Below are 27725 nucleotides of genomic sequence, written 5' to 3'. Positions count from 1 at the left end.
ATAATGTTACTTAAAAGTTGATTGTCAATAAAATAAAAAGGCATGACTAATAACAATGCCAATATAAATGTAAAGGAACACCTTTCAATGGTGAGGAGAATTAAGTTATCACAGGAAAGATGGTAATGTTTTTAGAAAGAATGGAGCTTACTTTCTCCTGGACCCTCTACTTTCTGATGAAAGATTTGACCTAAGTACTCTTTCCCCCACTTTGAAGCGTATGTTTGTTTTAAGCCTGGACTGTCACCGAAGGGAAAACAAGAAGCAGGGTGATTGACAGGGGTAGTGGGGAATCGGGGTGGGGACTGAGGCATACCCCGGAGCCCCAACTCCCCGGCTTCAGTCGTCTCTCTGGATACCCCAGCATTGGCCTGTTTGCTCCTGCAATAGCAAACCTATTACACCTTCGATCGTCTTACTACAGATTTCTTAAAGGTATCTGTATATAACAGCTAAAACTTTTTTTTATAGCACATAACGTTCTTTTTTTTCATTTCATGGGAGTGAAGTATCTAAGTAAATACAGATTTTACATAAGACAATTACTTTTAAAAAACATTATTTGAGATATTGTGCGTATGGATGATAGATTTAATAATTATTATATACATGTCTTCGGTTTCCAACTAAATAGGGACTATTTTTCTTTATATATTAAAATTTTGGCAATTTTGATTGATCCACAATAAGATTAAAATATTTAATCTGTTCTTCATGGGTTATCAACAACCTAAAGTAAGAAAATAATAAAAATAATACACGGAATAAAAAAATAAGATACATACTTAATGAATTTGTTTGTAAACATATATTTAACCTATTCTTAAAAATAAATATTAAAAAAAAAAATACTACTTCACTTTTTATGTATATATTTCTTTATTGTCAGATCGGGCTGGTAGTCATTATACAATATCTGGATTTATTTTTAACAACTGACAATAGGGGGAAGGGTCTCATACAAAAGATACCCTTAAGTATTTACAATGTTATAATTATTTTATAAAGATAAACTATTAAACTGAATCAAAACAATAGTTGAACCACTTGTATTCATTTTTTTTCTATTTTAAAATTTATTATTTTGCCTAATACAGATTAACATACTCTAGCAATTTTGCAATTCAAACAAAGGCTATCTATTTTCATGTTGAATAATAAATGTATATTCAACAAATAAAAAAAAAAAAAATCAGAAAGTAGAAAACAAACTAATACTTTTTTTTTTTAAAATAATGAAATATTTTTTACATTTAATAGTGGTCCATGTGGTTACATATCAAAGTAATATGATTGGTTTTTTTAACCATTGATTAAGGGGGTAGAGTCTCAAAAAACATCAAAATAATTAAATAAACAAAATTAACGTTAAAATAAAAGATCATACGTAGTATGATACTATATATACGTAGTAGGTATAATAATAATTATATACTAAAAACATCATTAAACTAGTAAATAAAACTCTTTAGTTTTTTTTTTTATTAACATTTGGTTGATAGGAACAGAATTATGTCAAACGAGCTCAGAGGAACAAAAGAGATGAGTGAATAAACAAGATTTAAGGGTAGTTGTTTGTTGCAGATATTTCTCAGATAATGTTAAATACATCACTCTTGTGAGAAGGAATCAGATTCAGAAAGATTCGAATTAGAGTAGTTGAATTGTATCTTTCAGCCAGAGAGAAATATTCGGATAAAAATCGAGAAGTTATCTCATCACACTTGCTGTGGGGTATATACAAGTGTCGAGAGATTTCGGAGGCCTAACAGCATGGCCCTTTTCAGCGCACCATAGGGCTAAAAAGAGGCACAAACATAACCTTAGTTCTAGTGAAGAAATTAGAAGATTTCGAGCAGAGATTAGAAACAAATGAGAATTATTTAGAGTGGGTCTAAAGAGAACTTAAACAAATATTTTACTTCCAGGAAAAGAATAGGTCTATTCACTTTTCTAATATTCTAAAAACCCACGAAAGTAATTTAAGGTAACGACACTACGTGTAACGGGAACAAATGCATTATCCAGTAATAAATTGTATATAACAATAAAAAATAACAACAGAGAAAAAATAGTTATGACGTCAATTTTCTATACACTTTGTAACCTTAAATTAATAATAACTATTTGGGCATGTTTATTTTAACTGCTTTGACAATTCTACAGTCTGCTCAATGTTAACTATTCAATGATTATCAACTTGCGTTAGTTAGAAAGTATTTAATTAGTCGAAAGTAAATAGAATGGTTTAACAATAAGTGACAAGGATAAAATAAAAATAAAAATTTAAAAAATCACATTAATTTTTTTTTCGTAACCTTCATTAAAATAAATTAGTACATCATACATATTTAATACGTAAAATGTATTATATATGCTTTTACCGAGTCTTCTTCCAAAAATCACGTTAACGAAATATTTGAATATACAAACCTGATAAATATTTCGTTTTTCGGAATTCAATATTTTTAAAAATTGTTTAGATTCATTAAGTTTACCTTCAAGATCATCAAATATATCGGAATAGTAAGGAGAATTCACAAGTTTCTTAGACAGCGTTGGGCAGGAATCATTCATTACATGAGTAATTCAATTACATGCTTCAGTTGCACTGTAATCACGCTAAGATTACCTTTAAATGGTCTAAAACATGAAAAAATAGTGGTTTTGAAGAACAATTACACCAAAGTAATTGTAAGTCGTAATTACTATTACTATAATTGCAATACCTCTTTTACAATCAAAAATAAAAATAAATGTAATTTAACTCATATGTAAACATATTTCTTATGAACGGATTTCGGAAATAACAACATTAATACAATGACGGATAATATTATCTGTTTTCTTTTTGGGGGACTTAATTTTTTCGGATTCCTAACGTATTACAGTGTCTTTGTTATATTTGTTCAGATGTGTAGAAAATGAAAATGCTAAATATTTTTAAATAGCACGCTGGAATTTCGATTTATTTTACCTTTCAGGATTCTAAAATTTTAAAGTCTGTTAAAATCATTTCGGATGAGATGAAAATAAAATCGATTTTATGATCGCGCACTCACCCTTCGACTAATTTTAAATTTTCGTATTTCTAACATATTTGTTTGTTATTATTTTTTTTTTTGTTATATAACATTGAAAATGAAAATAAAAACTATTTTATTATGGCGCGCTTCCAATCGATTTATTTTAACTCTTCGTATTTCCAACAACGTTTCTTTATATGCTCAGAGGTGAAGAAATTGGAAATGAAATTGATTTTATGATGAGGTATATTAATATTTACTTAACACAAATCTTGGATAAAATACTTTATAAAATCAATGATCTCAACATGTTTATTAATACAAATTTTATTCTTAATTCTCTGTTTTGAAATTCGTAGCAAGCTCCCTTCTTGCCTATACTTCTCTTCTTCCTATCAATCATGGATTTACCGATCTTGTTGAAATTAAATATTTTTTTTTAAAGATAATCAAGGAGTCCAGTTGGTGGAAAAAACTAATTCCTTTATTTTTGAAATGAAACTAGAACGATCACGATACATTTAACTAGAAGGGCATAGAGAGCATTGATATATAGAGAGTGTTAGTTTCTTTAATTCGTTACACAGTATTGATACAATGTTTTACTTTTTTAAGTCGTAACCTTTAATTTTTGGGAATATTTCTTTATGATTATTTTTACTACGAAGGCTTCCGTTATACCTTAAATATTTAAAGCGGTTGTATGAACAGAAGAGTTTAAAAATCAGTGGCGCCGATAAGAATACTTTCATACACTGGATCTTGGCTGTAACATGAATCAAGTGGATACAGAATACCCCGCGTTGTAGCGGAGGCAGTAAAATTTAGTCATTGTAGGACTATACAATACGAAATAAAATATTCCTTTATTAAAAATAAAGTTATCGTAGATGAATAATAATAAGTTATAAAAAATATTTTGTTTATATATACTATATACGATATATACTTTGCTTATTCACGTTTTTTGTTTCTGTTATTTTTATTTTATTATCCCCAAATGCTTCGCGTTAATAATTCTTGTTTTACTAGAAGCTAATGGGAATAATATTATCAGCTCAATAAATGGTTTATACTCTTCCTTCTAAGACGATACGTGATGAAACAAAAAAAAAAAATCATATCATTAGTTAACCACATATTCACATATGGACAAGATGTACCTGAATCCGTGGTATAAAGAGCGTTATAATGAAGATCCACAGTATTTTCGGTCCTTACCAACAGCCAAGGTTGCTAGATCTAGTCGCTTCGTCTATCTACCAAGGACTTATGAGTCCCAGTATTGTTGTTGCTGTTTGTGTATTTGTGAATGTTGCAATATCTTCCATTTTTTTTTCAATCTTTATCACACAATCTGCCGTTTCCTATTGTATAGTGGAAACATGAGTAATGAATCCCGCCTATAAGATTTTGTTATAGCCGAAATGAATAGTTTTCTAAGAACGCAAAAAATTCGACCTTATGCATATTATCATCAGGAAAAAAAAGGAAGAAAAAAACCAACTACTCTACTTAATTGAATAGATTATGGTAGTGTTTTATGGCGTTAAAAACCCTCTAAAAATTCATTATTTTTAGAAAGGTGTATATTCCTTTTGCAATTCTTAAGACAGTGCAGATTAAGAATCGTGAAACTTTTCACGGTATATCTAAAACATACAAAGAGATTCATTCAATTAAATCAGGACAAATACTATTCTAACAACTTCTTTGCTTTACCTTTTTTCTCATCAACAGTTAAGATCTGCTCACTTTTGTGCTCATTTGCCCCCCCCCCCCCCGCGTGCTTTTGTTATCTGATCATCTCGATACAACTAGAGCATAAATTTTTACCTCTTTTTTTAAACAGTCTTATTATCATTAATTATTTTATTTTATTTAAATGAGGTTAATTTCTTCATTAACTTTAAATGGACATTTGTATGAACCATTGGACTAGATTAAGTATTCCAACTTTTAGCAATGACCAAATTAGTACTTAAGACATCAAATAAATAGAATTTGTTCTTTATTTATATTTATCAAAGTAAAACTTACGTTTTATATATACATATATATTTATTATTTTTATATTGTATTAAAGAATGATATTTTAATCGTCTTTATATTAAATTTATTAATTTTAAGAAATCTATTTAAAATAATCCAAATTTGATGCGTCTATAGCCGCCATGCATGATTTTTGATCTCGGTACCGGGGTCGTTTTCAAAACGTATTTATTTATAGTTCTCTGTCTCCCAGGTTTCAAAAAATCATATTTGACAAACCTAAAGAAAAGTACCTCGAGCATTAATTGTTACTCCATAAGTAATAGCAACTCTTAATAATAACTTGCAATGAAAGTACATCGCTACTACCAAATATAGGGTCGTTTCATGAAGGGAGGAGGATTCTAAGGAACAAGAGAATCAAGAAATCATTGACCACCCACTTCTTTATTATTTTCTGATCATCAAACTTAAAACTGAACAGAAATTAAATATACACCGATATTTCCATTGAGCTATTTGGACAAATTTATAAATTTATGGCACAATATATCGAATAAATTTTCATAATGAAAATTCTAATTTTAATTCATCTCGAATGTAGACCCCAAACTGAAACGTTTCGGAATTGTAGGACAATTGTTCCATGATTCTATTGTGTGGCATTCATCTTACTCAACTAAAGGTAATAGCAGATTAAATTACGGGATAAGGATAGTAAAGAAAAGAAAGAAGGAAGCCGTAAGTAGCTATCAACAATTGCTGCATTGTTGTCACGAATTGCACTTGATCCCTTGTAACGGATTACCAGAACAACAGTTCCTCTGGCATGCCTTTCCGATTCATTTTAGAATTTCTACTATTTTCTGCAAGGAAACGCCTCAAGAGAGTTCCGTTAATTCGCAATTGAAATTTGTATTACTTGGTTTTTGTAATTAGTTCATAGTTAATTAATACTAAAATCTATCAAAGTACGCAATTTTTGAACTGGAAATTTTTATTATTACAAGGAGATTCCTAAAATACCCTTCATCGGATCTCCTTCTTTCTTCTTCCTAGATTCACCGTTATCAAGAAATAATACAATTTTCAAGTAATTTAGAACTACTTGTTCACTAGAACTACATGTGAGTTTTAATACTCATCACGATGTTAATGGATAAAATATAATAATTATTTCAAAGCTTTCTCTTTGCCAATAGAAAAAATATATATCAAGTTTTCACAATAAGTAAACTGAACTTATAGAAAAAAAAATCAAGTTTTCACAATAAGGAAACTGAACTAATAGAAATAAAAAATCAAGTGTTCACAATAAGGAAACTGACTTATAGAAACAAAAAATATCAAGTCTTCGCAAAATTTAAACTGAACTTATAGAAAAAAAACTTGACCGCAACCCCAACTATCTCCTGCATATTTTCAAACAAATACGGTCAATCATTTATATTTTTATATATTATAGAAAAATAGTTTTATTTTTATTTTTTAGTTATTTAATTATTTAATTAATTCACTGCCCTTGATTTAATTGTAGAAGATATTCTCTTGATAAAATCGTAGAGAATTTCATTGCGAGAAGGAAGATCCTTGTGAGGACGGCCTTGTACTCATATTTCAAATATATTTGATTTCTATTAATTGTTCCGGGTATGATAAGGATATAGCTCCAAGCAGGTATGAGGTGCCCATAATGTTAATAGATAAGGAGTAGAAGTTTAACTGCTTGTTGATTAAGTTCTTATATTATAAACGTATTAAGGAATCAATTTTACATTCAGTTACTTCTGCATATGTAGTAAGGGGAAGTAATCGTGGAAAATTTCCAATCTGAGTTTTCAAGTCCCTTGAGCCCAAATGACCAATCTCCCAAAATGGCCTCGGTTTTTTTTGGGTTTTTTTTTTTTTTTCTCCGAACCCTCTAAAACAGAAATAAAAGTGAATTATTAATGCATTACTGTGAAAAAAGAAAAAGTAATTCGTGTTGTGTCTTACCTTTTACTACCTTTGGTATTTTAAGGTTACTTGTTATGTTTAATTTTACATATGAGCTATCCATTCAAGGAGCTATTTTGAGTCCGGAGGTGAGGGGCCTCCTCGTGTTGTATCGCATATAAGAAGAAAATAAATATAAAAATAATAAAGACGATAGATAATGGTGAAATAATAAGAAAAACAGTTAGAAATCGAAAAGAAGTGTGAGGGAGGGGGTTGGGGTGCATCAGAAGATGGAGCTATGAGGTGAATTTAATAGGGTTTTTGGAACCTTTCCTGCCCTGCCACCTCGCAGGAAGGGGGGATGGGGTGATAGACTGTAATATAGGATTGAAGGAAGCAGGGAGACTGTCGAAGAATTTAATGTGTCTCCGTGTGATGTGTTTATGGCCTCGGCCCTGGGAGTATTCCCTAATATTTTCTCTTGTACTAAACATTTTTGGGAAAATTACATCACTAAATAGCGTTAATATGAAAATTTCAGAAGAATGATCTCTTTGGGTAATATTTTACTCCAATTTTAGCAGTTTAAAGCTAATTTTCAAATGTTCATACTTTGTGGGTTTTCAAATTATTGGAGGTGGAGGATGATATCCTTCCTATTCCTTCCCACCGATACGACGTCACTGTTTATAATTCTAGGGCTTTTTAATGATAAAGGCGACCAAACGCTGAGTCATCCGGAGCATCAATGCCGTTTTCTTTACTGGCACAGCAATTTAACTAATTCCATTTTAAACGTTATATACCAAAACTTGGTATTACGATTATTATAATTTCATCGAGTAAAATGTTGCTAGATCGGCGATTTTTCATCATCATTTCTAATTATACCCACTATAGTACATAGTCAAACATTTTGTTCACTGAGGTCCTTTATTTTCTCGTTATTATTTAAACAGTAAATTAATTACACCATAGAAAGAGGAAAGTTGGCATTATCTCAAGAAAAAGTTTATTTATAAAACAATGTGAGTTTTTCTTTTCTCTGAAATCCATGAAAACTGTATTAGAAGATTATCCCTTTCTTACTTTAAAAGGAAAGGATATCTTTTATGTTACATAAATTTACCTGCGAAAATATATGGATGTGAGCTGCAACAAACGTTGGACACAAAATGACCATTTTTGGAAGATTCTCCCATTTGTGATTGCATGCCGTTTTATATGAATTTAGGAGTTTTTTTTAAGAACTTTAACAAAATTTTTCGTTTTACAAGTTCAGTTTGTTTGATAATATTGAAATTTTTGGGAAATATTTTTTTTAAACACGACCGATCCTTGAGTGATGAACGTGATAGCTATGATGATTACCTTCAAAGATGAGCTGTAGTGTAAACACAACTTTTATTTCGTTCAGTTTAGGTAGTTTCAAGTAGGTAGGTTCAAATAAAAAAAATTATGTATTTTTTTTTTATCATAATATCTTAATATTCTTTTATTTGTCGTATCTTTCTTGTTGTAGTAATCATAGTGATATTTATTAGTAAATTATTGTTTAAGAATTTTAACTACTTTTATAAATGGATTTAGGTTGTTAAGTTTTGAAGATCGGCAGAGAGACTTGGGTGACTCATTATATAGTCATGCTAACAGAGATAACAAAATAAGTTTAGATTGAATAGTAGATCAGCAAATAAGCAAAATGTATTAAAAATTAAAATTAGTTTAAATCGTTTTTTATCTCTATGTTAAAAAAAAATTGTATTTGACGTATCATGTAGATTGTGGTTACTTAGTAACAACCCTTCTAGCTCTGGGACAGTCTAAACAGGATCTACAATTTCTAAAAAAAAAAAAAAAAAAAAAAATCTGCCTACGTTAATATCTTTGGAACACGTCCATTTCAATTGAAAACAAAAAACATTTTTTTTTTTGTCAAATGAGCCACTATTCAAGCAAAGCAGTAATATGTATTAATTAGATCATCTCATCACTAAGGGTTCAAACAGTGTGTGCCAATGCTGGACAAAAATTAATTACAATTACAAATACTTTCTAATTATTTCAACTTGAAATGAAATAGCAATTTTGATTTCAAATTTCAATTACTTGATGAACAACCGTAATTGTAATAATCGTACGAAATTACAATTACTAGTTGAACCAAAGTTATCGCAGTTACTAATTACAGCCTAGTATAATTGCAATTATCTTTTACCCAACACACTGAATGTTAAAATATGTTTTATCTAACTCTATACTAATGTTTTAAGAGACGCCGATTTAAGTAGTATACAATAAAATTCATGTAAAATATTAGGAATAACTGGATTTAGTTACATCTTTTTGATTGGCCATAAATATAGTCATAAAATCAATTGATTTTTTTTTTTGCCTTTGATGATGTTTAGGAAAATGAAATAACGATATTACCTAATCTGTTATTACTTGGTTTTACTAATAATCTCTTGAGTTACTGTATCATATTATGATATAATAGATAAGTTAGATTTCATTATAAATTTCATCTAACTATTTCAATTGTTATAATATCGAATTTACTATTTCTAGAAGCAGGCCCAGTTGGACACATATGGTAGTACTTACTCTCAACACATTTCTCGGATTTTATCAAAACAGTTGTGGATATCTATGTACTGCCTTTGCAAGAAGGGTTGTTAGGTAAGATCAAATTCGTAAAGCAATTTTGGATTGATCCATTAATTTTTTGTTATTAATGTCATAAGTTTATAAAAATTGATTTGGCTTTTGTAACACGCTTTTGTCGCTACTTAGAAAATATAATGATGCAACCAAATTTTGTGAACTTGGCTTTATTCAGGTGGCGGGCTCAAAAATGCATTTACTAAATGTTTGCTCATCAAAATAATTGTACTTTTCACAAATTCATAACGAAAGGAAGGAAGGAATTTTGTAATTACAATTATGTAAATTTACAAACATCTAGCCCGCCACCTGAATAAAGTCACGTTCACAAAATTGTAATTTTTTTAAAAATTAGTTGAATTACTGAAGCTTCTTAAGGGAGAGGCATACCACGGCTGTGCTTTAATTGTGGCACAAAAAAAAGAAGTTTTTTTCGTTTTATTGACTTATTCGTTGGAAAAAAAGTAAAGCCTAATGCTACTAATGCTTTGTGAGGTAAAAAAAATTATGAACCTAAGACGTAAATACTCAAAAAAATCGTTCTTTGTTCCATAAAAAAAATCAAGATTTTGGTTTAATAAAAACAATCATATCCCGAAATTTTACTAATCATTTTATAATAACCTAAACATTTTTATTTTGTAAACCTAATTTCTGTGGTTTTTTTTTTACATTTCTTTCAATTTTGTATTATTTACAATCAAAATATAACTTTGTTAATTCGAAGATATTTTTTTCTTAAAAACTGGCACATTTTTAAAAATGGGGTAAAGTACTGGAACTGTAAGTTTATTTAGTAAATGTAGTTCTAGGAGAAACAACTCTCTAATATACAAAAAAAAATAAAATAATAGGACAAAATTTTACTTCTATCTTTGAAAAATGTATATTTAAAATGTTGTAAAATGCTCAGAAATCAGCACTATCTAAGATGTTCAACTATTCCAGAAAAAATATGATAGGCTATGATATTTTTTATTATGCCATGATACGATAGTATATATGTTAAAATTGGTCTTAGTACCGATTTATATCTAGACTATCAATTTATTTCTGGGATTAATTTCGATTACTAACGCATATACATAATTTATAATGTATTTTATATTCATCATAATGTTAATAAAACTTGATAGTTGTAATACAGTTAAGAATGGTTTACTCCCCTCTTCAACATTAAAAACAAATAAAAAAAAAATTCAGAAATAACTTATTGAATTACTAAAGGTATTTGATCCATATTTCTGATTTTATCTTGTGAAAATTGTGTAAGAAATTAGTATTTTACTCATAAATTAGTATTTTATTCATAAATTAGTATTTTACTTATAAACAATTGGAAAAAAAAGTAGGATTTCTATCGGAAAGTTACCGGTCCAATTGGTATTGAATAGATGGAATATTGTCATAAAAAAAATGGGAGGAAGCTGGAGAAACTGACCCGTGAAGATGAAAGTGGCCGTGAACGAAAACAGTAGAAAGTGGTCACTCTCACCTTCAAGTACAAGGTCTTCGTGCCACCTCATCTGTTTGTTATCATTGGCGTAATGGGGCAACTCCCTCTGCTAGGCAAGGTTTTCTTTTTTAATAATTTCTACATTTCAAAGACAGTCCTAGATAGGGTTACTAAAGGAAATTAATTCATCCCAATTTTTAATTACGTTAGTGAAAACTACATAAAGTTTACTGGTCAAAACTGATGAGCCTTCAAAATATAGCTGGAGATTTAAAAAATGGCGCCTGTTTCAAAATGTTATAAAAAATCAATTTTTCATTCGGAGCTTCATATCTTTAAAACTACCGACAACACTAGAAATAAACTTAACAGAACAAATCATTTAAAGCAGATTAAATTTGCTAATGTAGCTGCTTATGTTGAACACTTTCTGAGTTACAATAATTCATAAAGCAACATTTTATTTTTCAGTCTCAATCTTTTGTGAATTGTTTTTGGCAAATATCATGGACATTACTACTCTTACAAACGACGTGCTGTGTCTATATGAGTAGCTCTCACATGAGTAGGAGTAGCAGTTCTATCTTATTCGTCTAAATGAATTCGCAAAATTTGATTTCTCCTTGTTAGGAAAAAACTTTTGGTTTAGGAAAAATTATATTTCAGAACCTATTTGACGTAGAGATGATATTAGAAGGTACTGCAATTAGTTTATTATCTTCGTAGGAGCAGCAGTTTCCATCATATTCGCCAAAAGTAACTCACAAAATATTGATTTTTCGCTATGTAGAAAGATAAAAATGTTCCTTTTCAAAAAACTGTTCTGGAGGACTATTGAACGTTAAAAACTCTATTAGAGCTCATGTCTCATAATATTTACCTTACTAAACATGCTGTACTGTGAATGTTTTAGTGTTGAAGTAGTTTTAAGAATATAGAGCTCCAAATGAAAAAGGAGCGAACATTTCACCTTTTTTATAGATTAAAATAGACGTCAGGGGGCATACCTCTTAAATAATTCAATATTTATTTTGTAATGACATTTAATGTATCCCTTGTCAAGTCTAGGTAAAAATTTATTAATTTTATCTTTACTTGAAAGCAATTCAAAAATTAATTATCTTCAGATTTCGGAACAGCCATTTTTTATTTCCACCAACTATGGCTAGCAGAGTAATCAATTTTGACTATTAACTGTATATAGTTTCCATTAAAGTAATAAACAATTGGAGTAAAATGAAAAATTTTTACTCCTCTTGGGCTCTTGGACTGATTTAATAATATGTTATAATTAATAATAATTATATATTTATTTATTTTGCGGGTCTACCTCCATATAAATAGAGTTAGCCAGTACAACAAATGGTTTACACATATTGATACTTAACAAGAATAATAAATTAAAAATCATTTATATTAATTAATAATATGCAATACTAGGCCATACACAATAAGATGGGCATTTTATTTACATTTCTCAGAATAATTTTTTTTTAATTACTCCCTGCTTTGCCATTCATGACATACTTATCTAGAGCTAACTAACTTAGGCACAATTCAAACCGAAGCCGCTGCAAGTTCCAAGGTTGCTAAGCCTTAACTCCCTCGGCTACAGATGGCCCAAAACGTCGGAATTGTAAGTTATAGGAAAACTTCGCTAAATATTCTTTACATTTATGCAAACATACATAAAAGACTAAACTACTTTGAATTAAAACCTAAAATTTTGTCTATAATTGAAGAGTTTTGAGAAAGATCTCTGTAATAAATGATTTTTAAAGTTACCTTAATCTTAACTTTTAGAAAATATACACAAGGCACAATGCATAAAGCAGTATTTTAAAATATTCTTCCAAACAAAATTCTTTTTAAAATTTTACATAGCGTGTCCACCTGCTTAGCTTTTCAGTTTTGTACTTACATACAAAGACACCATAAACCAAAAAACTAACAAGTAACAAATCAATGTTGAAAATGTTCGATTAAAAATATATTGTTTATTCGTGTTGTTCAGAACAAAGGATTTTTTGTTTAATTTTTATTTAAAATAATATACAAAGGTAATATAATATTTTTAAAAAAATGAAATTTCTTCTAGTCACAAGAAAGTCGGGCTGAAAAATAAAGGGATAGAAGCGGAATGGGAATCTAATTTCAAACCAATCATAAAAATGTTCCCTATAACAAGCTTATTCTAGAACAGCGATTTCGGTAATACCGCGAAAAACGAACGCATATTTATAACTGAACACAGTCCTGCTCTTGCAAAGATGGTCTACGAGTCCTGCTCTTGCAAAGATGGTCTACGAGTCCTGCTCTTGCAAAGATGGTCTACGAGTCCTGCTCTTGCAAATATGGTCTACGAGTCCTGATTCCATTCGCAACAACCTATGAGTGTGAGTCGGCTTTTTCTACATTACGTTTTATCAAGATAAAATCTCGAAATGGATTGATTATACTCGAGCGCAAATGGCACGAGCACTGGCTAAAACTAAGTCCAACATAGAAGAACTAGTTCAGGCAAAACTCCATCCCATTAAAATTGTTACTTTAATTTAACAATTACATAACATGTGATGTTTTCTTAGTACACAATTGTTTGCGAAAAAAATGTTTTATTCACGACACTTTTCTCTTTTTTTTTTTATTAAAGGAATCTGCAAGCTATTGAAAAACATTTAAAGGGATTCTCACACATAAATTTTAAAAAAGTTTGAGAACCGATGTTCTAGAGAGACTTTCAATAGTTACCTGAAACCACTGGTTAAAACTATTCCAAGAATATTAAATTCTTCACTATAGAATTTGTAACTTGTGATTACTTGTCTTTTTTTTAGGTGAATTCAACTCTTTACATATTATTCAATGCATTGTTTTACCTCAACTTTGTCAACTTTAAACTCTAAATTAAATAAGATTAAAATGAATACATACTGGCATACGTACACCAATATGAGTATAATGTTTAGTTCAAGCATTAAATTGTATCAATCAAAATTTTTCCCTAAAAGAGAAACTTCAGAATTGTGGAAAATCTCAAAATGTGCAATTTTGTGTTAAATAAAAATAGTGTTATTCGAATTTCTTTTCCAGTATTTTAGTGTCTGTCCAGGTTTGGTGGAATTCAAAGCAAGGGAATTGCATTTGTACGAAAATTCGGCCTCTTGTTATGAGTGTTAATTTTTTTAACCTCCTCCCCTCATCCAGGCCAGATTAAAAAAATCTGGGAAGTTATGATAGAGCACTTCACCTCATCTGTTTTTCTTAGTGACAGCGTAGGAAAAATACTCGGTCCAATAGACCAATTGTCTTCAAATTGGTATCAGACTGTAGCAGTGGGGTAAATTTTTTTTTGTACATTTAGAATTACCTGCTCATAACTCTTTACATTACTATATTGAACTTATTACAGTGAATACAGTAATTAAGAATTAAATCATTCGCCATTGCTAGTCAGGCTGAAGTGCCAGTGTCATCCTCGATGACAATAATAGTGATAGTGAAAGCTATCACAGCCACTGTGATCGTTAAAGAAAAAATTTACAGTCATACTGTCATAATTTTCTCGATAGTTGGTAGTACTCTAACTATATTCACAAACTTGTCGCCAGAATGGAACATCTGCCTAAGATAGAAAGATGCTAGGTCAAGGTGTGAGCCAGTATTATCTCTCTACTGTATGCTTTCTCGATTTCCCAGAGTTCCGCAACTCTTAACCTCGCTCTCAGGGATTTTCTCATACAGCGTCCATAAAAAGAAGCTTCGGCGTACCCCCATTTCTCTTCAAATTATTTTTGAGTATCTTAAATCCTATAATAATGAGGAATTTCTAACACTACAACACAACTGGGATTTGAAATAAATTTATAAACGTTGATTTTAATATAATATAAAATCTTTTATCAGTTCACTATGCTAAAAATTAAATTAAATCGGTACCGCTAGAAGCCATGAAGGGTGAGAGGTGCAATACTACAATGATTCCCGTGGGCTCTTGAAATCGGTCTCATTTCAAGGATTCCAGCCAGACCAATTTTCGAGTTATTGTCAGTGGACACCTTAACATTTTTTTATTTAAGTTTTTCATACCCCACAGTTAATGTATATATGATATTTCATTACGTAAACAAATGAAATAATTAAAACAAGTTTTTAAAATCAGTAAAACCTGTGATTATTATGTTTCGAAATAATGTTTCACTTCTTTTCCAACTCTCTCATATATTCAAACACGAAGAGCATTCACATTTCTAGTTAGCATAGTTTTTATTTATATTTATATTTTGTTCATTTTATTTATTTTTATGTAAATAAATTGAATCGCTAACCGGGAAAATTAAGTCAAACATCTTTGTTTCCAGAACCCGAAAGATCAATTCAACTTAAATCTTAATGTAAACGTTGTATAAATTATACAGATCTTCGTAATTTGAATTTGAGCTGTTTGGGCCCAAACATGACATCATAATAATGAGAGCTGACTAACTTGAATATAAAAAAAAAAACAATCAAGAAGGGAAGACAAAAAAAATATTATTCATATGAATGCGAGATCCCCAACATAAACATTCATTTTTTTAAATTATAACTTAATCTTACCTGGATAAAAAAAATTAGAGTTGAGGTAAACATTAGTTATGGAAACTAAACAAAACAAAGTCACTGACACTTATGGAATCTTAAATACTCTAATAATATTGTACCCGCGCATTAGTAGCTTCTCATAAAAACGTAAACCAGTGTTACCTGGTCAACATAAGAATTAACAAAATGTGCCAGTTAATAAAGAGGTAATAAACCAACTTAAACTTAAACCAATAAAATAATGTCACTTTTCTGAGTCTATAAAAGAAATCTAATTTATTCCTTAACCTTATTTTAAACAAAAAATGACCATATCCTAAACAAATAATTTTTTGGTGCTGTATAATTTAGTATAAGCTGCCCCCTCCCATCGTGCCTGCCTACCATCAATTAAATAATATAGTACAAGAGGCCAAGAGGAGAAAAAAGGCAGTTATTTCACCCTAATTTTTTATTACTTTAATGAAATATATATAATTAATAGTCAAAATTGATGAGTCTACCAAGTATAGGTAGGGGGATAAAAAATGGCGGCTGTTTCAAAATTTTAGAAATAATTAATTTTTTATTCGGAGCTCTATATCTTTAAAACTACCATGAACAATAGAAAATCTGAGAGAACATCATTTAAAGTAGGGTAAATTTGCTAAAATGTAAGCCCTAATAGAGCTATATATTTTCAATAGTTCTCTAGATATAGCTTTCTAAAAAAGAATATTTCACAAAAATGTTGTATGGAACATACTGAAAAATCCCTAATTAGTGAATTTATTTTGAAAAATCCATATCTCAAAAAGCATTTGACTACAGATGTCTATTAGTACTCAAATTAAAGCTAGTTTAGTGGACTATAAAGTAGTTCCTTACGTTTATCTTCATAGGAGTAATAGTTTTCATGATACTTTAACTAGCTTTAATTTGAGTGCAGACAGACATTTGGACGTCCTATGGTTTCTAAAATAAAGTTTTTCATGAATCAAACTTATTGTCTTAAAAACCAATTTGTTTAAGCAAATATCATGAAAACTATTATTCCTACGAAGGTAATGGTCATAAACAACTTTATAGTACATTAAAATAGCTTTAATTTAAGTGCTAATAGACCTGGCTCTTGTACTAATAGGTGTTGGATCACTGTGTGAAACTGTATTTTTTTGCTTGTCTGTTTAAGTTGAGTTTTTGCCTGTAAGGGAATAGAAGTAGGTTTTAAATCCAAGGAAAAGAGGACAACTGCTTAAGGCCCCACACTCTGAGGTGGCCCTGCAGTATAGAAAAATGAATATAAATAACTTATAAATTATTCATAAATTTATAGTTTTAGAGGGATTCCCAAATTCCAGCTGCCACTTGTAGGTGTTTACCTAACTTACACCTTCCAAATCCCCTGTTTTCCCTGTTCTAACCTGGAAAGGCAACACAACATTGAAAAACCATGGTCCCATTAGGTCAGGATTTGCTGCTAAAGACAACTTGCCCAGCCTTTCCCTGTCATAAGATTAAACTCTCTCAACAACTGTTACTCTTTTATTTTGATTTAGAAATTAAATCATTATTGATTTATAAATTAAAAATAACTAGGACTACGTCTCATATACCAAGCTTTACCTCTTCATTTTGTCATACAGCAACTATAGGAAAAATATTTTATCCTCACACTAATAAAGATGAAATCATAATTTTTAAAGCATATTTGAGGAAAGTTTACTGAATAAAAATTGAAAAGTAAAGAAAGGTCAGGATTCCCAACTAATAAAAATCAGTGGTAAATTTATGAAATGTGTAAAAGTTTTAACTTTATTTTATTATAGCCTGCTTTGAATCTTTATTCTAATAAAGGAATAAATTTATATCATGATAATAGTGTACATTCCAGATTTTTATCTAAGTGGGTATGTTGCCATTAAGACAAGGATGAATGAACATTATTTTATTCAATTATACAAATTTTAGATTTAAAGAAATTGGTTCATATCCGACCAGCTAGGAAACACACCATTAATTGCCAATCATTATTAGTTATAAAAAAACTATTCTATTTATAAAAACAGCAGTACATTATCTAAAAATGAAGTTTCCTTCTTTTATTATTTTTTTGTTTTCTGAGTATATAATCTTCAAGTGCCTTAACATTCCTAGTCTTGAAGAGAGCTACTTTAAGTTTTGGCTGAAATTTCAATAAGATAATAATACTCCTTTTTTATAAATAATGTGTTTCATACAATTTAATACTTAATATATCAATGGAATACTCTTTTTCAGCTGTTGATCTACTATAGGGATGATATGAAATCAGTGAGAAAAATGAAGGTGTTCCTTCTATTAAGCTTGGCTTCCGTATGCTCTTCCAGACATTCTCCAAAAGAAGCAGATCATAAGTTTGTAACTAGTTTTATTGTAACTCCTGAACAAAAAAGAGATGAAGATAGAAAAAGTAGAGAAATCATAGAAATAATCCCAGACGCAACAACAGTAAGTACTTTATCACACTTTCCCATTGACTGTACTAATCAGAGAGATTGTGATGCCACAAATTCTGAAACAACCCCTATGCCTACCTTCAAACCATATTCTCAAGAGGAATTAAATTCATTCTTAAAGAAGTATGTTGAGGATAAAAGAAAAAATTCAGAAACACCAACAAACAAATTGGCCAATATTTACATGGATGAACCTGTAAATGTATTAGAAAATACAAAAGAAAAATCAAAATCATGGCAATTAATGCAATCTCAAACTCATCATCATCCATACGATGACAGAACAGGCTGGGTAACACTTGAACCTATACCTTGGTCAGCTAGTCAAATTCAGAAATGGGAACCCAACAAAAGGCCCCCTCAAATTCCACAATGGGATCAACCAGAATACAAACCAGATAAGTGGCATGACAAGCCTTGGGAGAAACCACCTTACCAATATAAGCCCACATCAAGTTATAAGCCGACCTATGATTATAATAAGCCAAGTTGGACTGATAACTGGGGGTCAGGTTCAGATATTATTACTGATGGACGACCTAGTTCTTTTCCTCATGAAAATCCCAATAAGCCATGGTATAGTAAGCCTCAAGATACAAAGGAACAACTACCAGGAGATGGAGATGGTAGATGGGTGTTGCTGTCCAGTACAAAGGGTTATTCTCTTCCTCAAAGAAATAGAGCTTACCAGAGAGCACTTGTAGTACAACCAACAGGCCAACAGTTGAAATCTCATCGATCTGTTAGGCTTACAGTTCTACCTCCAGAAGATGAAGATAACACAACTACTTCTCATGGTGGTTTACTTGAAGTTGAAAAAGGTTCTCAAACTGTAGATGAAGCTCAAAGAGAACATGCTGCCAAAATGTTAAAATTAACACCAACTCCAACAGCATCAAAACGATCTGGCACGGTACGTGTTTATCCAATTAAAGTACAGCAACCGAAAAATAATGCTGTCTTAGCGGCTGTGGGAGCTGGAATGATACCTGCTACTATGGCAATGTTATTACCGATGGTCCTAGGTCGAAAACGCAGAGACGTTAATATGGAATTCACTTATGAATTCCCTTATGATCTTCATTCATCATGAATGTAAAACAAAGATAATCATGATAATTTATTATGATAATGAATCACTATTTATTTACTCTAATCTCAACTACTATATAAGAATTTTGTACAGTTTCTTTTTATGAATAATTTTTAGGATCACAATAAATTAAGAATTGTATAAAACTTTAAATATATATAAATTTAAATACTTAGAGGCTCATGAAGGCCTTATTATATGTATTTTACATTCAATGTATGATTCTGAAGTATTTAAAATTGTATAAATATGTCATTTTATTTAATTTAATTTTTAAATGACATTTTATATTGTATATATATTTTTGAAAAATTATGATAGCAATATCAAAAATATTTAATCCCTGTCACTTTCGACTGTGAAAATATGCATTCTTATATATCATTCTTAATTAATGGAAATTACCTGGATGACAATGAATCATCTCAGCCGAGGACTGTCATAGAGATAGATATATTTTTTTTAGATTAAAGGTGTCCTTGTAGTAGATTTTTTGTGAAAGAATATTCTTACAAATCCAAAATATGTTATGTATAAATAGTTCAAAATTAATTCAGGGACATACTTCTAATTTTAATCAAACTTACAAGTGGTTTACATTTAAAATATATACAATTTTTAATTAATGTAAAAGACTTTCAAAATATTCCCATCCTTAAAATAACAATGTGCATTTAATATTAAAGTATTTGAACAGAGGTTCCACTTAACTACTAAGTTCAATATTTCTATTTATATCTGAATCTAGTGTTCAAGTACAAAACAAGTTGTACAAAAAATATTGTGATGAGACCAAAGATTTATTGGTTATTTATTCCTTTTTAAAGACATTATCTCTAAATATTTATTAATTTTAATGAATTTGGTATAGTTTCATCTACTTTTAATCTCAATTAAAAAATGTTTGAGGTGTAAGAAAAAATATATTAATAAGTTACAGAATATCAAACATTAGATTTAAAAAAATTTAAGTTGCTACAAAATTTGAGTTATAATGTTTATACCAAACATCAGCCATAGTATTTTAAATTATTTTCTGCTAAACCAAAATATTACAATAATATTCCTTTATTTTTAAGAAATCTTTATCCTAGAAAGTTTACTTTAAGGAATCAATTAAATTTATTTAAATTATGAATTTTTTTTTGTATATAATTTCAACAGTCTGTATTGATTAATTAATTTTTCTTAGTCTGACATTATTGTTTAATTATAACATACATAATGCTGGTTTAGAATTATGTTTTATACCTCTGTATTTTTTTAGTTTAAAGTGTCAAATTACATTTTATAACTTTATTAAATATTTATTAATTGCTGTATTTACAAATTTGTATTCATTAATTTGTAATGAAAGTCATTCAGTAAATTAAACCCTAAAAATATATGTCAGTAAAAAAAAGAATTTTCCTTATGTAAATTTATAATTATTTAAATATATGAATATGTTTCCAACGGTAATGTGAGTTACAGAAGAATGTAGTATGTAAAATACTAATTTAAAATTTTGTCCAAATTAATAATTTATTCAGAATTTTCTTTAAGTATTATTCTAGTGTCCTATTGTTAGTAGCAAAGATAGTATAATTATTTATTTTGTTATATATTTAGCTTTTTATGTGAAAAAAACTCTAGATTTACTCTCTCAAGAAAGGAAAATAAAAAACAATAATGTATATATATATATATTTATTTATTTATTACGAAATATACATAAATATCTATGTACAATTTACTTTAAGTAATGTGCAATAAATTATCATGCAACCTGTTAATAATATATTTGTGCAATAAAAAGTTTTATTAAAAAATAAAAAATGTCAGTCATTTATCGAAAGTTAACCCAGGTTGAAAACAATAAAATTTCTTTTCGAAAAATAAAATAAAAAATAGTCATTAGCTAAACAAAATGTAAATGAGATCCTAAAAAATTATGAGTTATACATTTTACAGAATTTAAAAAAATACTTGTTTAAAAATAGAATAACTATTCAGGTAACATTGTGAAATAAACATGGGAAGCAGATTTAGGAAATGAAAGATTTGAAATCAGCAAGAATCCCTCAATTAATTTTTTTCTAAAAAAAAACAAAAAAAAACGAAGACAAACAAAAAATTGAGGAATTTATCCTGAAAACACATCTTATTTTGCCCAACAAAAACAGACAAATTACAATTCTGTTTATTATTTATGAGGAGAAGATGACAATTAAAATGAATTATCTGTTCATATAATTTTTCTATTAAGCTGCAATAAATGAATTTTGGAAAAATTTCCATTTTCATTTTTATCTTTTCAATGTAAGTTTGATTAGGATGTTTGTCAATTTTTGCATTCATTTCAAATATCATCTCCTCACATTCATTTTCTATCTAGAAAATACTATATTTTAATAATAATTTAAAGCAAGTAGGTTTTTTCATAAACAAAAACATTAAACCTTTGAATGTATCAAAGTCCATCATGTTCAAATTATTTAACCTATTCCCTAATAGCTTTTGTTTTATAAAATGGATATCAGTTGGAAAGCCCTTACATACAGTATTAAAACTAGTCAATTTTTTTAAGTTTCCTGTATATGTTTTTTTTAGATGTAACGTTTCTCTTGCTTCTTGAAGAAGAGGGAAAAAGTAGTGATCTTCTTCTTTTTTCAAGATGTCGTACAGCTTCTTCCATTCTAGCAGCAACATTATCAAAATACTTCTGCACTACTTCAGAAGTACTCCGTAACAGACTTATTCCAATTTTAAGTTTTAGCTGAGCTAATCTTTTTATAAAACCAATGAAGCCTCCAGGATTATCAAACGAAGAGTTTTGCGGAGGCGGCTCCTTTTCATTTTCTTCAGTGAACATATTCATGAAATTGAATTGAGTAGTAGTTTCATCAGGACTCGGTGATTCAGTGGAAACATCAGTAACTGTTGTTTTTTCCTCCGTGGTGACTTCCACTTTAGAGATTTCTGTACTTGGTATTATAGGTGATTGCTTTAAAATCTTCTCATCAGTCACATCAATTTCATTATTAAAATCATCATGCACATCACGAGTGTTACGTAAGGCTCTTGGACCATGCTCAGAAGCTAGAGCACCAGTTCTTTGAGTATCAGTTCCATAGCTTCCTGTAAGAGAAACAGAACCAACAAAGTCTGTATTAGTAAACTGAGGAGTACCCACTAGCGCTGAGAACTCTGGCTGGCTCTTATCTGATTTATCTTCTTCTTTAGTATCATTTTGGCTTACTTCTACTTTCTCATAACTTCCTCGAGTACCAACTGATGCAGCATTAGTATAAGAGGTATATTCAGTGAAACTGGGATAATTCCCTTCATCCTTATATTTATCAATATCTGTCAATTTATACTGTGAACTGACTGGATCCATACTGTAATATTTATTGCTGTCTGTAAGAGAAAAGTCTGAATTTTTCACAGAATCAGGTAGAGTAGAATATTCACTACTTCCTGCATATCCATTTACTGGCTGACTGTAATCACTTTCATACCTGAATTTGTTATTATATTTTGAGTCATATGAGGACATATAAGAGTTATGATTAAGAGATGGGGAGATTGGATTAAAAATCTTGTCCTCAGCAGGTTTTGTGTGGTCCTCCCTATGAGGAACATAGTCATTATAGTAATAATGATGTTGGTGGCCTGTACCCTTTTCATAATTTCTCCGAGCAATGCCTCCACCAAATGGATATAAGAACAACCCAGCTAAGCCAGCCGTTAGAACAAGACCTACAATACCGACACCTACAGTTGGCATAACTTCACGAGCAAGGTAGTTGTATATTCTTGTCGTAATAGGTCTACTTGGGTCAATTTTATTGCTCACCAAATTGTTATCTTGAGTTATTTTACTTTCGGCAGTTTCTTCAGGTTTGGAAGGTCTCCTTCTTCTGTTCTTGTTTTTCTTCTTCTTTTTAGTGCTGGGCCTTCTAGTCCTTTTTGTAGTTGTAGTAGTCTCTGTTGTAGATATTTCATCACCTGTCTCAATAGTGTCTGTCTCCAGTACTAATGAAGTAGTTGGAACAATTTCAACAAACTTTGTTGACTGTGATGATAATGATGGTTTTGTTTTGTTTACAGGTGTAGGACTTGTCACAGCAATTGTTATTGTAGTACGTGTTTGATTGTCAAGTGGAGTTGTTGGGACTCTTCCGACAACTACTGGTGTTCGATTTTTAAATTTAACATCTTGAAGAATTAAGGGTGATTTTGTGACTTCATCAGTCGAATTTTGTTTCTTTATTGGTGTTTTGTTGGATACAGGCTTAATTTTTAAAGTGTCATTTTTCTTCACTTGCTTTTCAACTGATTGAATTGTTGCTTGTGTAGCTGGCCTTCCTTTGACCTGGTCATTACTGAGCAGAATCCATGTTGATAGCCCTGGAGCTTGTGTTATCACATCTACTGCTATAGCCTCGCCAACACCTTCACCAATTCGGTCTGTTTTCAAAGGTCCATCAACTAATTTCTCTATCTTAGCTTCACCAGTTTTATTTTTAACTCTAGGGGGTGTCCTCACGTCGGTCGCTACCATGTCAGTTGGTTGTAGAAGCTGCTTTGTGACTGCTCTGAGAGATTCACCAATAGGGGTTGCGGTTGTAGAAGATATTGTTTCAGTCAATTCACTCTTACTCTCTCTTGTTCTAAAGAACAAAAAAACAGACAAATTAGTCAAATCAAAAGAAATATAAAAGATAAAATACTTTGAAACAAGAAAACTAAATAAGAAATAATCCATTAAACAGAGATATAAATATAATTATTTATAAAATTAATATACGAATAGTTTAGTTTTCCAAAAAAAAGAATTTCATATTAAACCTTTTGAGATATTTTATATTTCCTTAAAAGCCAAAATATAGAATTATATAGCAAACAAATATTTAGATAAGCTAATGAATCTTTTTTGCTATAAGATATAACCTAGTATAAATATTTCAAGAAGTGAATTTTATTTTTAAAAAGTATAAATAATTTGAGAACATCATCATAATCACATGACCGGAACTCCGAATTTCAACTGAACCAAGATTGAAAAAAATTATTTGTTATTTAATTCATTTCATAGATATTGAAAAGAAATGAAAAATTAATCTTTATCCTGAAACAGTTTGTCCTCAAGGAGAAAAGCAGAATTTGTCTAGCTCCAATTTGGGAACTTTATTGGCACGTTGACTGCCGACTAACAAGTTTGCATTGTTGCTCAGGATGTGACTCTTAGTTGTCTCGTATTTTTACTAGAAGATAACTTAAAGTGGGCATTCTAGGCAAGATTGTTAACTACAACTTATCTCGTAGTTGGTCGCCAACACATTAAATTGTGAACAAAAGACAAATAATAAATAATTATATTATTAAAATAAAAATTCATTACTTACAGGGTGTTTCAGAATTATTCGAATATAGGCAAGGAAATGATTGTGGACCTCAAGAGCAACCAAAAGCTCATCTGAACTATGGTGCGATTCCACATAGAAAAGCAGAAAATTCATAGTAATATGTTTCTCTAAGCAATGTCGAAAGTGACAAATATACAAGATTTTAAGTTAGGTAATTCCAAATTATAATGTGGCAAAGTAGACAAACTTTTCTTTAAAAACAAATGGAATTTCTTTTTGTTAAAACTATTTGAATGGAGCTTTGAAGCTACTAAATAATGCAAAGTTTTGTTTTTCCAGAAAATCATGGATTATTTGCCAATTTTTTGTCATCCTCCCACTGAACTATAGATTCTCTTCTTTTAAAAATCTTCTTTATGTACTAAATTTTAATTCCATATTAATTAAGTTGAGATCTTTTACAGAATAACTTTAAATTCACCTCCAGTTTTGCAAAATAATTATGTGATGTGAAATTCTGTCTTCTCGAAGTTCTTTGTGCTTTCACCAAAAATAATTAAAAATGACCAACTATTCGTCAATGGAAATTAGGACAAAGCCACCCTTGCTTGGAATACCATTGAGAGATGTGAGGACCTCTGTGAACACTACATATTAATCTTACAAAGTAATTCATTGATCTTTTTAGTCTCATTTCATACTCACCAGATAGCCTTCCACTACACTATGATATATAGTGTAGTCAAAGTGGGGAAGAATGAGGGAAGATGCAAGAAAATGACTAGTAATTCCGGGAAATGAATTAGGTAATTTTAGGAGCAGTTTGAGGATTGAGATGGTATTTATGGGTGACTTGGGAATCATTATTACTCCAAGTTAGATACTATTACAAAATAAATCTTCAGTTATCTATAAAATTTTAGAAGAATTGAATAAGAATGTTGTTGAGGTATAGTAATGTTAACTAGAGAAGTATATAAAGGGCTGGTTTATAACAAATGAGACACACTTTAGTTTTTGCTTGATTGAAGAACAACTTATTTTCTGAAGTCCAGTGGTTAATACTATCCATTGAAGCATCTCTTAAGCTAGAGATACACCTCTAAAGGTCCAGGATGGTATTTCATCCTGCTGATTTGCTGATAATAATAACATTTTAGGTGTGCAGCAATAAGAATTAAAACCAGATCAAAGCATTGTTGGAAAGAAAAATATTTAGTATCTTAGAGAGGAAAATTGTATGCTCAATGGGGTAAACATTTTTAAAAAATCAGAGAATTTTTTCCACACTAAGGGAAAAATGGAATTTTGAAGCAAAAAATTGTAGATATTTAAAAGGACAGGAAGGGTAGCAGGAAGGCCGAGTTTAATAATTTTTGAAGTATTAGTCTTAACCTTAGCCATCCATACAGGATTTAAGAGTGAAAGTAATTAAATCATCCAAAGAAATATGAAGGAAATAAAAGGGATCAGGATTAAATGGAGTTTTGAGGAGAAGAAAAAGGAACGGGTAAATATGAAAAGTGATCAGCAAAAAAATAATTAAGACTCTCAAGAGACTGAGTAATAAGTACAGGATATGGTGCTAGAATTAGATGAGGATTTCTAAAGAATTTCCATTTTTATTTAGGATCTAGATGTTGGGAAAGAATTCTCTGAAAATATTGTGCTTTAGTAAGACATAAGGAGGAGTAGGTGAGGTTTCAAAAGAAATTGAATATTAAAACAATTGTAAAAAGATAATTTTCTCAACTATATCAAATAAACATAACATTTTATAAACAGTCATTATTTACAAAATTTCTCTAAAAGATTAAATTAAATTTGGTAATTAGTAAATGAATTATACTAACTTTTAATTATATCATTTTCCTTACCAGAACACCAAGATTGCAGCATTCTCCCAATAATTGGAGTAATATAACAATCTGAGTATTTTAAATAAATCATGAAGTAATGAGTTTCATATAAAACTATTTATTTTACAAGTTTTTTAAATATAAATTTTTTATTCAGAAATATTTTCTGTAGAATTTCATTCAAATCCAATATCGGAGAACTTTATCAGGCAACCATATTCTAGAAAGAAGATATCGCTTCCCACTAACATTTCAGCATACATAACTGCCTGAAATCCAAATGGAAACCATTGTTCACAAAACAATTTCTCAGATCCTGTTTCACAGAATATTTGAATACTATGGGAAGGAATCTAACTGCAAAAAAAGAGGTAGTTTTACTGTTGCAAAGAGAAGCAGCATGATTGGCACTTTTAGTTAATGAAAAGGAAAAATAATATAGGAGGATCGAACCTCAAGGTTGAAGTAGATCTATTGAAATTACCATCCAATGTTCTTTTGAGAGAGTGGATATGTGTGTGTGTATATATATATCTTGAAAACTAAATTAATATCAGCAATGATATTAATCCTGAGATTAATATGAGAACATAAGATGTTCTGTTGGAATCTCCAGAACAACAAAATTTGTGTCCCTTAAAGTTTGGTCAGGCCAATGTTCAACTACAGAGCAGAATGATAGCCAATCATGAAGGCAAGGAATAAGCTGTAAGAGGAAGTTCTTAAGAAGAGATTTTGGACTGAAATTCCTTAGTGAGACTTGAAGGATGTACCTTTACCTTGAGGATATTGAAGCTCTCCACAGAGGCAGATATTGTAACACACATCAATGCGTGGAGATCGTGATGGGTAGGATAGATGTTGTGTGAGGTGACCTGGAAAAATGCCCTTACAACTCTATAGTTGAAAACTATTAAAGATATGGTTGTCCAAGAACGTGATATAACTGGTGATAACAATAACTGGTGGTGAAATTATTGATTTGATCAAATATTTTAACCAATATTACATTCAAATCCATTATTACATTCAACTCTGTTTCTCTGCAGAGATAGTCACTATGGGAAATCAGACCAACAATACCGATAGGGTATTAAAATATGTGATATATTTATGTTTCTAGTTTGATAATACATATTCCTTATTATCCTTTTATTCCTTTACTTTCTATTAATAAATAAAAACTGATTTATAATTTATAATCATTTCCATAGTTAATCAAATCTATAAATATAAATAAACATCAAATTAAGGCATAGATATTTGAAATAAAAAATAA

At 29.9% G+C, this 27725-nt stretch overlaps 2 protein-coding genes across 7 annotated transcripts in view; one reads left to right on the top strand and one right to left on the bottom strand.

The window, feature by feature from the left end:
- Positions 1 to 352: 352 nt before the first annotated feature.
- On the top strand, positions 353 to 20262 carry LOC106689160 (uncharacterized). Of its 3 annotated transcripts, none has more exons than XM_014434012.2 (3): positions 353 to 435; positions 9528 to 9638; positions 17923 to 20262. In XM_014434012.2, exon 3 carries the CDS (start codon positions 17947 to 17949, stop codon positions 19231 to 19233), a length of 1287 nt encoding a protein of 428 aa, XP_014289498.1. In that variant the 5' UTR covers positions 353 to 435; positions 9528 to 9638; positions 17923 to 17946; the 3' UTR covers positions 19234 to 20262. The 3 variants fall into 3 exon arrangements, with proteins under 3 accessions (XP_014289498.1, XP_014289500.1, XP_014289499.1); XM_014434013.2 differs by having other exon boundaries at positions 382 to 435; positions 9531 to 9638; XM_014434014.2 differs by lacking the exon at positions 9528 to 9638 and having other exon boundaries at positions 374 to 435.
- A 725-nt stretch (positions 20263 to 20987) lies between these two features.
- Positions 20988 to 27725, bottom strand: part of LOC106689161 (uncharacterized) — a 127065-nt gene continuing 120327 nt past the window's right edge. For 2 of the 4 annotated variants that reach the window (XM_014434018.3, XM_014434017.3), the window contains exon 4: positions 20988 to 23891. In XM_014434018.3, the coding sequence (XP_014289504.1) occupies positions 21785 to 23891 (2107 nt within the window). In that variant the 3' untranslated portion in view covers positions 20988 to 21784. The remainder of the gene's footprint in view (positions 23892 to 27725) is intronic. The other 2 variants (XM_014434015.3, XM_067049936.1) reach the window with 1 other exon arrangement.

The sequence above is a fragment of the Halyomorpha halys genome, unplaced genomic scaffold (assembly GCF_000696795.3).
Source record: "Halyomorpha halys isolate HHAL.00 unplaced genomic scaffold, Hhal_1.1 Scaffold1287.1, whole genome shotgun sequence".
In the NCBI taxonomy this organism is placed as follows: domain Eukaryota; kingdom Metazoa; phylum Arthropoda; class Insecta; order Hemiptera; family Pentatomidae; genus Halyomorpha; species Halyomorpha halys.
The sequence above is the reverse complement of the archived record's forward strand: the minus strand, read 5'-3'. Positions and strand labels throughout refer to the sequence as shown.

Coding starts and splice junctions, on each gene's coding strand:
- LOC106689160 (XM_014434012.2), top strand. CDS start 17,947: ATGAAATCAGTGAGAAAAATGAAGGTGTTCCTTCTATTAAGCTTGGCT.